Source organism: Seriola dumerili, unplaced genomic scaffold (assembly GCF_002260705.1).
Source record: "Seriola dumerili isolate Sdu_G_001 unplaced genomic scaffold, Sdu_1.0 BDQW01000040.1, whole genome shotgun sequence".
Taxonomy (NCBI): Eukaryota; Metazoa; Chordata; class Actinopteri; order Carangiformes; family Carangidae; genus Seriola; species Seriola dumerili.
The window spans coordinates 4607961-4619962 of NW_019174295.1; the positions used below are offsets into that span (position 1 = coordinate 4607961).

Here is a 12002-nt window from a genome sequence, read left to right on the forward strand (position 1 = left end):
AAGGAAATGCCTCAAAATGACAATAAGTGACATGTTTTTGATCCTCTCCCCTCTCTCATGTCTCCTCCCAACAGTTCAGTACCAGTCAGGTCTTTACGGAGGAAACAACAACAGCAGCTCTCCTCTCTCCAGCCGTGGAAATTCACCCATCTTGTGCGAGCGCTGTGGGGAGGTTTGTCGTGGGGAGGTGGTGCGCGTCAAGAACACGCACTTCCACGTTCACTGCTTCACCTGCCAAGGTAAAAAAAAAAAAAAAAAAACCACACACACAAATGTGCTTCCATACAGCACACATTAACATACACGCGCACCCTCCTCCACTCTCCGCTCCCTCCTCTCACACGCCGTGTTTCATATTAATTTATTTTGTAGTCTCGGACTAATGCACGGGGTCTTCATGTGTGGATTCCGCCCACGTCAATTTGCATAATTAAATATTAAACAATTACCAGTACTCAGACAAGAAGGAACCAGTGCAATTGAATCAGGGATAGCTTCTATCTTCACTGAAATAGAAACTGCACTGTGACTTTACCAGGATCAAAGCCAATCGCAAAGTGTATTACGTAAGAAAAAGATAAAGGCATTCAATGACACAGAGGCGTCAGTAATTGGGCGTTGGTGTCACCAGAAATAAAAGGTGACATGCGATATCTCCACAGTGGATAGGAGGTGGAAGGATCTTTGATCCTTTAAACATTAGAGGCTTTTCATTTTTGTCTAAATGTCTCAGCACAGGCCTTATGTTTTGATTTGGCCTTTTAGATTTTGTCCTTGTGCAGTATTTATCTTCTGATGACCAGGTGTCCGTTGGCATTGTATAGTCAGTTTGTGGACATCTGATTCACAGGCCGGGCTTATGCAGTAGTCATCCATCATCTAGCATGGGTAAATTCAATGTCTGCATGTAAAACACAGCCGGAAGACGGCTTCAGTCAGGGTTATTGTGGCGTCATCTTCAATGTGACACACAGACAAGAGCAATGGAGGATATCGCAGGGATACCAAAGGTCTTTACGATCTCAATTGACCACAGCGTAGTTTTGCCGGTTGCCATACTAAAAGTATAGTACAATATTAATCCATCCATCCATTCTCCATACCAGCCATCATTGTAGGGTGATGCCAAGAAAAAAAAGCGCTAGATAGCATGTACTATCCACAACCTTTGTCTGATGTAAAACCAAAAAAGGAGTTGAGTAGATTTGAGCTGGTGCTGTGCAGGTGTTGCTAATCACATAAACGATGTCTCTGTTCTGTTCAGGGGTCCCAGTAAGCAATGACAGGGAACCCAGCATGCACAGTAACAGGACCCTGAAACTGGGGAAGCTAAACGTAATTCATTCATTCATCATCTTCTTTAATTTTATTATTTGCACCTGTCTTTTTCCTATGGAGACATATGAAAACGTCTTCTGTGAAAAAGGTCCCTGGACCCCACTTTAAGAACCAGTGGTCCATATTAACTCATACATGTTAGCAGTGAGTCAACAATCTGGCGAAAAAAAAAAAAACAGTATTAAAATATGGAACTGAAAGATTGAAAGAATGTGTTACCACTCGCTCATAGATTTCATTTTTCATCTTCATGCATATGCCCGTGTGGTTATGTGTAGTTGCACACACTTTTGCCTGTTCGAGCTCCACCAGTGAGCAGGTGGGACAGAGCGCACAAATAGAGGTCTGGAGTCAGCAGCTATAGCTTGGCAGTGCAGTCAGCAGGTTTTCAGCCCGTAGTCAGTCTCCAACCTCCTTTCACAGGCCGAGACCCACGCGGTCCCAAAGCGTGCTGCAAGACAACACAGTTTTCTCCTTTTGATCTGCCAGTAACATCGGCTGGCTGCACTCAGCCACAAAGCACCAAAGAGGAGGCTCTTCTTTCTTATCTCGTGCAACGGCGCTCATCACAGATCTTAAAAATAACCTGAGCTGAAACAACCACTGGGATTGTTTGTTTGGTTGAATAATTGATTGTCTGATTGTTTGTTAGTTAGAAGGACACAAGCCAGATTTATTGACGGAAATGTTCTCCCTTTGATATTAAAGTATTTACTATTATGGAGAATTGATCTTGCAGAGTAAGCTTAACGACTTTTAGCTAATGGACCGTGGGCTGAGTAGACATCCGCTGATGAAGTGGACAGGAATCAAATCATCAGCTTTCAGTACACAGGCATCTCTGTTTTTTTCTGCTCATTATCTTTCTTTCTCTCCCTCTCTGTCGCTCTCTTGTCTCACATTCTTTACTTGTAGCTGCGAATTTCAGAGAGTTACAATGTGTCTTTGTTTGGTTAACAGTGTGATCTCCTGTTTGTGTGGCTATTGAGATTGGTTTTTCTTGTTGTTTTTTTGGAACAGAGAGAGAGAGAGAGAGAGAGAGAGAGAAAAGATTTGGGATATGAGAGTTAGGTAGATGAGACGGCAACCCTGTGTGTTAGTGTGTGATTCAGGGTGTGTTATAGTGGGCAGGATATTGAGAGTTACGTAGGCGGCATGTGCTAGAATTTATTATTATGATAGCTGAAACTCAATTAGTTTAATTATAAGGTTATTTTTGACACCAGCAGTCGGTCAGTTCGCCCACTAGCTCAGCTATCGGATAGATTGTCACGATATTCGTAATCCCCAGAGGATGAACCCTACTGACTCGTGTCGATCCACCGACTTTCCATCCAGCGTCACCATGAGGTTGACAGTTGTGGTTTTGAGTGAAATGTCTTGACAACTTCGTTTCCTGTCGGAGCAAGAAGAATAAAGCACAGAATGCACACCAGTGAAATTTCCAACAAGTCAGGAGACAAAGAAAAGATGCAGCTCTGCAAATCAAATTGTTCTGCTCTCATAGAGTCTATAATGAAATATGGAACATGTTTGTTTTAAAGCGATTTTTGGTTTATCCCCATGTCCTGCTGGGTATGCAAGTGTGTCGTCGTGTCTCCTCAGTTAACAATGTAGCCAAAATCCATAATATGTCACACAATTGTGCCAGTGTAATCCCTCAGTTAGACTATAGACTGGTGAGACTTTCCCGTTTCTCCTTTCTTCCCCTCCTCCTCTTTGATCCATCCGTCCATCCTGATCACACTCATGCAAATGCAGAGAAGCTACAGTGAGGAAATCCACCCCATGTTGATGATGCGAATAAATGAGGGAAGACAGTGACAGGACGGCAGACGTGTGCTGGATGGACGGATCGATAGCCTCATTGATACCTCCCCTGGGTCCCCCTGTCTCTCCCTCTCTCCTTCCACATCCTCATCCCTTCACTTTGCTGCTTCCCTTTCTCCTCACATATGATGCTTCCTCTCTATTCAGCTTCCTCTAATCTCTCCCTTGACTCCCATCTTGCCTCTCCTCCTCTTTTCTCCATGTCTCCTCTCAGCCTCATGTCTAAAATAATCCTCTCCTCTTCCTTTTTTTTTTTTTTTTTTCCACCAGAAAATTGAGCCATGTACATCATCTATGACCTTACAGCGTCTCTTTTGTAAAGAACCACTTCAGTCATGACTGGAAAAGAGGACAAACACCTTAAATGGTCTGATTCTCACTGTGCATCAAACGTTGTAGAAGACAGTTTGAGATAAAGGACAGCGTGTCTATTATTAAAGCCTTTTTTAGGTCATTTTCAGTTAAAGAGTCTCTACTTGAAGGTGATTGTACAACAAGCATACACTAATTCATTTGGATGGATGTACAACTGCAGGTGCTTCACCTTCTCAACAGAATTTAAAGTAGACTGGTAACAAGTTTGTGTTTTAGAAGAGAAAACGTACTGTGTATTTTATCAGTGTTGGTGTACGCTCAGCCATACAGACAGTCTGGCCTGGCTCTTTCTTCAGAAGAGACTTCAAGGACAAACTGTGAAGCATGTACTGCTGTATCAGCTCAGCTGTGCAGTCTTTTTCTTTTGTGTGTGTCCTCGCATGAGCGTTAGCATGTTGGGTCAGTGTGCTGGTGCGCTTGTGTTTATTCTGTGCGTGCATGTATTGTTTTTTGTCTCTATCTGCAAGCTAAATCAGAAAGACGAGTCGGCCAACATGTGTATCAGGCCTCCAGGAGTTGTCGTTTCATGCATCTATCTTCATTTATATCACTTTTTCTTAAATCTATCTTTCCCTCGCCTCCTTTGTCTTTCATTCCCTCGACCCTTCCCTCAGCCGCTGGCAGTGAACAAAGAAATCATTACATGCTGTCCTTCTGCCAGTTGTGTGTGTTTACGTGTATGTGTGTCCACACCTCGAGCACTTCAACCTAATGGGCTACAAATCACTGTTAACAGACATAGATCAAAAGTATTTAAATACTTCACTGCCTCTGATTAACTGCAACTGAACCTGACCCCTGATGTGTAGAAGGAAAGGAAAGTAGGAGGCTGGTGAAGAATAAATGTGTTGGAGCAGAGAGAGGAGAAAAGAGTAGAGAGTGGGATGAAAGGGAGGAGAAATACCATCACTTTATTTATTAATTTGTATTTATTTCAGTTATTTGTGCCCTTATTTTCCGTTTGGTTTCTCTACAAGACTCCTCTTACTTTTACCTGCTTCTCAGTCTAGAGTACGAAGTCAAAAAGGATCTTTCTAACTAAGGTAAAGGAGCTTTTTGTAAGTTTTGCCATTGCTACAAAGCCAGCGTTAGCATTAGCAGCTGTTTACTTACCAGTCTTGCTAAGAGCTTCAGCCTTTGTTGCATTTATAATACAAGAAGTAATATTTCGCCCTCTGAGCAGCGCTACTTCTCCAGGGCAGACTGGATGCTACAGTGACTCGGTATCGGAAAACAATGAGACTGAGAGTTAACATTGTTGTTGTTGACTGATGTTTTTCTTTTCCTCTCTGTCATAAGTCTGTCTCTCTTATACTTGTCATTTTGCTTTCTGAATACAATAAATCCTGCTGCCCTCAGCCTTGAGAGCCTTGCCAGCATCACGGCACTCTTATTTCTTTATTGTTCATCAGATTCATGGATCTTTTGACAGACATTTTGACTGCAGGTAGAAGGACAGATGGGGCTATTAACATAAACAATGGCTACTGTAGGCTCCAGAAATTATTGCAATGCAAAGCAGCAGTTAATGTTATTAGTTACATCTGTGTTGGACAAGTCAAAAAGCTCTATTCAACTTAGCAACAGCTCTGCACCTAACTAACGTAAAATCATGTTTAAATACATCTAACTAAAGAGACATCACCTTCCTGTGACTTTACTATGATAATTGGTTTGGGTTGCTAATAGCACTGAGTGTAAACCTCGTTTGGACTCCTCTTCTTGTTGAGCTACTGTGACATCTTACAAATGAGTAGTGTCTTCATCCTTAAATCTCATCACGTGAATCTGATTACATCCTGTAAAATTTGTTTTGGTTGTTACTTCTGTCTGGTGAGAATAAATCATACAGGTCAGAGGTCCCAACACAGACTTGCCCCTAGGATTCCTGGGGTCTTAATAGACAGCTGTCTCACTGGAGTCTGGCTGTACAAACACTACACTACACAGTGAGACACAGTGGAGCCTGGAAGACTCTTTAGATGGTTGTAAACGATCATAAAAATGCTCTTACTCTCTCTAGTACCGGGTCAACTGTCTACCAGAAACAATCACCTGCGAGTTCACTTCAATACAAGAAAATTAAACAAATTTTTTGATCATCTTGGTGATCAGTGATAATCTTGTTAATGACTCACCAGACTCATAATTACCACTACTTACAACAGGACTAAATCACTGTGTATAGGACTCTCTTTGCTGTGTCTGAACTGCCGGGCTTCATTTGGCTGCCAGGACTCAGCTGGCTGCACGGGAAATGTCTGCTTTCTGCTGACTCAGCACAGACTAAATGTAGAAAACCTTCAGGGTTTGGGACAACAGATGGGGCCAGAGAAGGTCAGGGTGAGGTCACGTGGGGTCACAAGGTCTCGCTTGACAGGTCCGGCATGGAAGCGACTGACAAGTCTTTGACCTATTTTAACATTACGCTTCAAACAGCAAGTTCAAGTGGCTGCGGGAAGATTTGTCCCGACTGTCCATGAAAGACTGAAATGTCAAGTGACAGAGAGGGAATAATGGATGGTAGCATGAAGGCGCATACTCATTTATATTCTGGGGGATGTCTGCTGTGGCATTTTCTGCTTCTATTATAATTACACTGTAAATCTGTAACATGAGATCTTCAGTTTAATGAAATTATTTAGAGACAATCTTATACACTTTGCATGTGGTGTAATTCTTGACATGTCAATTGGTTTTGAGAGGAGTTTTTTGATCTGATCTTATGACTTCGTGTTCAGACATATATTGTGCCTGTCTGCATGCTGTTGACAATTTTGACATTTTGGAGCAAATCACTCTCCATTTACTGCCTGTGCAAAAGGAAAAAGCCTCCATACAGGTCTTGCTGAGCTTTGGTCATAGTTTGTTTTTATTAGGAACAAGTTTAGTAGGTGGTAGGTATTTATATAAACCAAAGCAGTGGACTGGTGCTACATGGAAAGTCAGAGGATCACCAAGGTGACTACAAGTCATCCTGAGAATCATGAATATCTGTACCCAATTTCATAGCAATCCATTCAACAGCTGTTGAGACATTTCTCTGAAAACCACAAATGTGAACCTCATGGTCAGTTGGCTTCATCCTCTTTCGACCATGAACGACTATAGAAAATTTTATGACAAATCTAACAGTTATTGAGATATTTCAATCTGGATGAAAGTGGTGGACCAAACTGACATTGCCTGGAACCAAGCAGCTAGCATGGCTAATAAGACTAGACTATAAAAACACCAGTAAAAAGAATGAAAACTCTCCAAGGAGAGCAAAATATAGCAAAACTATTTAACATGTCCTAGCGGAAATGAAAGCACTATCAGTAAGAACAGCCTGTGTAAATACTCATGCATGGATTATGGTCTGTAAGGACAGTTTTTATTTTTTATTATTTTTTTTTTTTATTTGGCCTGTGATCTGAAATCCAAACATCACAGAGGTCCCTACAGAGAGGCCAAGTCTGAACAGCTCCCTATCTCTCCTGTTTTCCTCCACAGCTTCATAGTTTTCCTCTTGAGACAGGGATGAATGTGTGAATGCTATCAACAGGGTGAGAAAGGATGAGAAGGACCTGGCGACCGTCCTCGAGTCTGAGTGTGTCCGTTTGAGACGGTGGGAGACGGAGACGGTGAAAACAAATATATCTATATAGTTTTGAATAAATCATGTCGTCATATCAGGCTTAAAACCTCATAACTCCAACTTTGAAGTTATATGAATCCTTACTCCCCACATTCAGCCACATATATTGCCTTTTGAATCCCACTGGGTTATTTAAAAATGAATGCTTGACTTGTTAGACATAAGAATTTTTTACCCGATAGCAAATATATGCCGCGTGTACGTATGTATGTGTGCGTGTGTGCACGCACTGATGTACAGTGTGTGAGTACAGCACATACACAAGGGAGAGTGTGTGTGTGTTACCGTAGCTGTTACTCTTCCACTGTGAGCAGCTTAAATCTCTGGCAGACTGATAAAGGTCAGGCTGGCATTTTAAAGTTGTGTGACAGCAGCTTTGCCATGACGAGAATAACATATCAGAGACAGAGGAGACAGGAAAACAAAAGTACTCTACAGTATGAGCTGGGAGATCAGCATGTGAAACTTAAGTTTCCTCAAACCAACTAAATCATGAGAACATCATTCAGTTATAAGACGATAAGGATGAACTCGTTTGTGGGAAACAATAAAAGCATCATATCTGTGTGTACTGTAAACAGGGCTTCTGATCTGATGTGTGTCATAGATAGATGAGATAGTTTGCTTGCCATAGGTCAAAGGTCAAGATCACAGTGACCTTGTGTTTTTGTGAAAGGTTACCGCCCACAGGGAATCACATTACATCTGACACAAACTTCAACTTGGACCCAAGGATGAACTGATTAGAATAAGGTGGCCAAAGAATGAAATGATGAAGTGATGACATTTTATACCCAAATGTCAAAGGTCAACTTCACTGTGACATCATAATGTTCTGTGAAAACACCTCTGGCCATTATTCAACGCTGTAACTCAAGAGCAGAAGGGAAGGTTGTGACCATATTTCCTGCAACTTGACTGGTTGGCAGAGGCATACAACCCTGAGGCGGTAATTCTAATTCTGGAGTAATTAATCAAAACTGGAGAGAAAGAAAGAAGGAAAAAAAACATAAGACTCATTATGAGAATTTAATAGCCACATTAATTAAAACAACGACAAAATCCGCCTATCATTGTAAAAATATATCAAGAATTAAGGGACTTATGTCTGAGCAAGATATAGAGAACCCTTTCCATGCATTCGTCCTCAGTAGGCTGCACTACTGTAATGCTGCCTTTACAGAGTCCTCACAAAGACCAGGGAAGTGGATCACGTCACTCCAGTTCTTTGAACCATCCACTTGCTTCCTGTGGAGAGATTTTTCTGATTGCCTTTTATTACATTAAATTTAGGACGTTTTATTCATAGCTTGCACTGAATTGTAGCTGTGTTCTAATTTTTACTCTCCTCTTTAATGTTGATTTTATTTTACCTTATGTTTAACTCCTACTTGTTTTACTCTTTCACATCATATTCATATGTGTCCTTGTTTATATGGTTTTTACCTTTTATGTCTTATATTAAGCACTTTTAATAGCCTTCCTGGTGAAAGGTGCTATACAAATAAACTTACATTGCCTTGGGTCTATGCAACCAACTGCCTGTGCTGTTTACAATTATGGCAGTAATACCAGTTTGTTTTATAGTCAGCATTCCAGTGATAAAATGTGAGACACCATGTGAACGTCTATATAATATTACAATATACTTTTTAAAGGGTCTTTTTACCATGATATGATTCCAAGGTTGAAAGATTTTCTGAATGAAAATCAAATGATTCATGTGTTCATCTGCAGGGTTATATCAAGAAAGCTTTGAAAAGGAATACACTTCAGATATTGCTTTAATGTCTTTATGGCTCAGGTCGGCTCCAATAGACAAATAAATTAGGCAGCTCGACTGCTTGTCTTGCTCTACAGTATCTCTCTCTCTCTCTCTCTCTCTCCCCCTCCCTCCCTCTCTGCGCGTCTGAGCCACTTTAACACACTGGCTCGGATCAGATCAGCTCCATTCACTCCACTGAGTTCAGAGCCATTAGCTTAATTAGAGACCAGACATTCAGTTCAGTGTCAGATATCTTGATCCATTGGCTACCTTTCAGATGTCCAGCTTACAGTACATACATACTGTATCATGGTGCTACTTTGCATACTGCAGTTTATACTACAGGTTATATCATAGTGACAGATATGTGCTGACTTGTGTGGAGATGGGCGAGTAACGCACTGTGACAGCGACAACATCAGCAATTCGATTCATTTTGGGTATTTGCGTGATAAAATTTTTTAGCGTACTGGCATTATAAGAAGATTGCCCTTGGTTTTAGTCACCAAACGGCACATGCTGTTATAAATACTACAACACACAACCAATGGGGGGGGGGTAAGAGTAAGCTCCCGTCTCCCTGGTAGGTGAAGCAAATCATCGTTCAGCCTCTTTGAAAGTGTCCAACCAACCAGCTCAGCAGAAGCCTCCTCGCCCTCAGCACAGCTGGACCAGAAGCAATCATTTGGCTGAAAGACTTTGCATTTGCTAAATAAAAGCCATATATCAAGCTGTCAGTACATATCGTTAACACAGTGTGTGTATATCTGTGTGCGCTCACCAGTCTCTGCCTGGACATGCATCTATCAAACAACACTGCCTCCATAAATACATATAAAACTGTGTATTGTATGTAAACATGGCCTATATGTATTATTTTTTTTCATATGCACAGACAACCATAACATAATTTATAAATTAAACAGATTAGATGGTTAGTGGTCTAATCCCCAAAACCAGATTATAGTATTAACCCTTTAAAGGTCAGACAGGAGAACAGATTGCACTCTCAACAACCCCACCCCATCGACCACCGCACACACGCACACTGTGAGCTACCCTCAATCCAGAAGGTGAAACTCCTAGATTAGTGAATTAATACTGGTGCAAAAGATAAAAGTTGTAATATTTGTGCGAAAGAACCTGTGTGTGTTTTTTTTGGGTTTTTTTGGTGCCTGCCACACCATATGACTATATACAATGTCCTGTTCTCAATGTTAGTTTAAGTTTCCTTGTATTTCTAAAGAATGACATTAACCAGCTCAGTGTTTTCTCTCCATCTGCTCAGTGTGCGGCTGTGACTTGGTGCACTCGGGTTTCTTCCATCACTCTGGAGAGTACATCTGTACCGAGGACTACCAGCGGCTCTATGGGACCCAGTGTGACAGCTGTGAGCAGTACATCACTGGAGAGGTGGTGTCTGCCCTGGGGAGGACGTACCACCCACACTGCTTCGTCTGCAGCGTCTGCAGGTAAAGGAAAAGAGTTTGAACATTTTCAGACGTGAGATGTTGTAGAACAGACAGGTAATTTAGACATTTTACAAATGTATAAAAAGAAATATATAATGTATGATAGATACAGTGTACTAGAAATGATATGCTTTTATATTATATTATATGGGCTGAGGGAGTGGTAGTGGAATTAAGATATTTCTCTCAGTGTATCTACTACATTTCACTTCTAACACCATCATTTACAGCTCTGCAGTGTGTCATGTCCTCAGGGATCCTCCTGGCACTGTTTCATCTCTAACTTGCGATGACAAAAACAACAGCAACAAATGAGACTCTCACGGGGCACCACATCCTGTGGATTAATGACTGCAAGTCTGTTCACCTACCACAGGTGGCACTTTACAAATGAAATACATTGATGTATGCCAACTGCTAGAAAGTTCCTATGTATGCGTTTTTTTTTTCAACTGATCACACACCAGAGCAGATCATCTGCACGTTGTACACTGGTGTGACTGCTGCAGCATCTTGACACTATTCAGAAGCACTGTCGGTGCTTCCTGTCATGTGCTGAAACCGGGTTTATCACAAAGTGCTTTACTGAAAATAAAAGAATGAAGGATGGGAAGACAAGTAAAGTACGATATTTGTTTACTCTGGTCACCCAGGTTTTGAATATAACAGCAAATAGAGTGTTTTATTTTGGACACGTAATTTAAAATGAATTGGAATTGTTATCTTACTAGAGAAAAAGGAACTTTAGTTATTTACTTTTCCACTAGACAATCCTAGGGCGCGTGTGAGAGACACATTTAAAAAAAAAAAAAAAAAGAAAAAGGAATGATCGAAATTGAAGCAGCTATCAGCAGAAGCAGCAGAGTGTTGGTGCCCTTTGGTGTCTACTTCCCATTAATGCAACTTGCATCTTTCAAACTCCACACCCCCAGGCCACCGGTGTTACCTGTGTATCAGAATGGAGCAGGAAGCTGAAGAAGAGCTTTGAAAAATATATTTTTTTTAAATGAAACACTTTATATGGAAGATATGCTTCATGACTGTTGGCTGGTCCCACTTTAATCATCATATGGCATATAAATCTAGTGTTGGCTTCATTTCAGTTCAGTTAAAGCTGACTGGTATAATTGTGAGTGGTAAGCAGTACAGTCCGTAGACTAACGGTCAGTCAGTGTTTGAGATGAAGAGATGGATCATTAGGTTTTAGTTTGCTTATACTAGACAGTGTTCCTGTGTGTGTGTGTGTGTGTGTGTGTGTGTGTGCGTGTGTGTGTGTGTGTGTGTGTGCGCGTGTGTGCGCGTGTACCCACTCTACTAATGAGAACACATTACACTGAGATTGCGAATGAAGCTTATTCATCTTGAAAATGGCTGAGTCAGCACATTGCTGTAAAATTGTGTCTCACGAATGATTTTTTTTTTTTTTTTTTTTGGGTCAAAACATTGACTCGGCTCCCACAACAACCTCTCTGAATACAAGTCCAAAACTCTAAAATATATAAATATATACAGCTGGGCAGTGTAGTGATACAATTGTCTGACATCTGTCATTGTAATTGTAGTGTGAGATTTTTTTTTTAAT

The 12002-nt window shown here is 41.1% G+C and overlaps 1 protein-coding gene across 1 annotated transcript in view; it reads left to right on the top strand.

The window, feature by feature from the left end:
• Window positions 1-124: 124 nt before the first annotated feature.
• The window catches only part of LOC111217107 (actin-binding LIM protein 3-like), a gene marked incomplete at its 5' end in the record, with an annotated part of 37146 nt that continues 25268 nt past the window's right edge, over window positions 125-12002 (top strand). The window contains 2 exons of the mRNA XM_022738825.1: window positions 125-239; window positions 10237-10420. Coding sequence (XP_022594546.1) covers window positions 125-239; window positions 10237-10420 — 299 coding nt within the window. The remainder of the gene's footprint in view (window positions 240-10236; window positions 10421-12002) is intronic.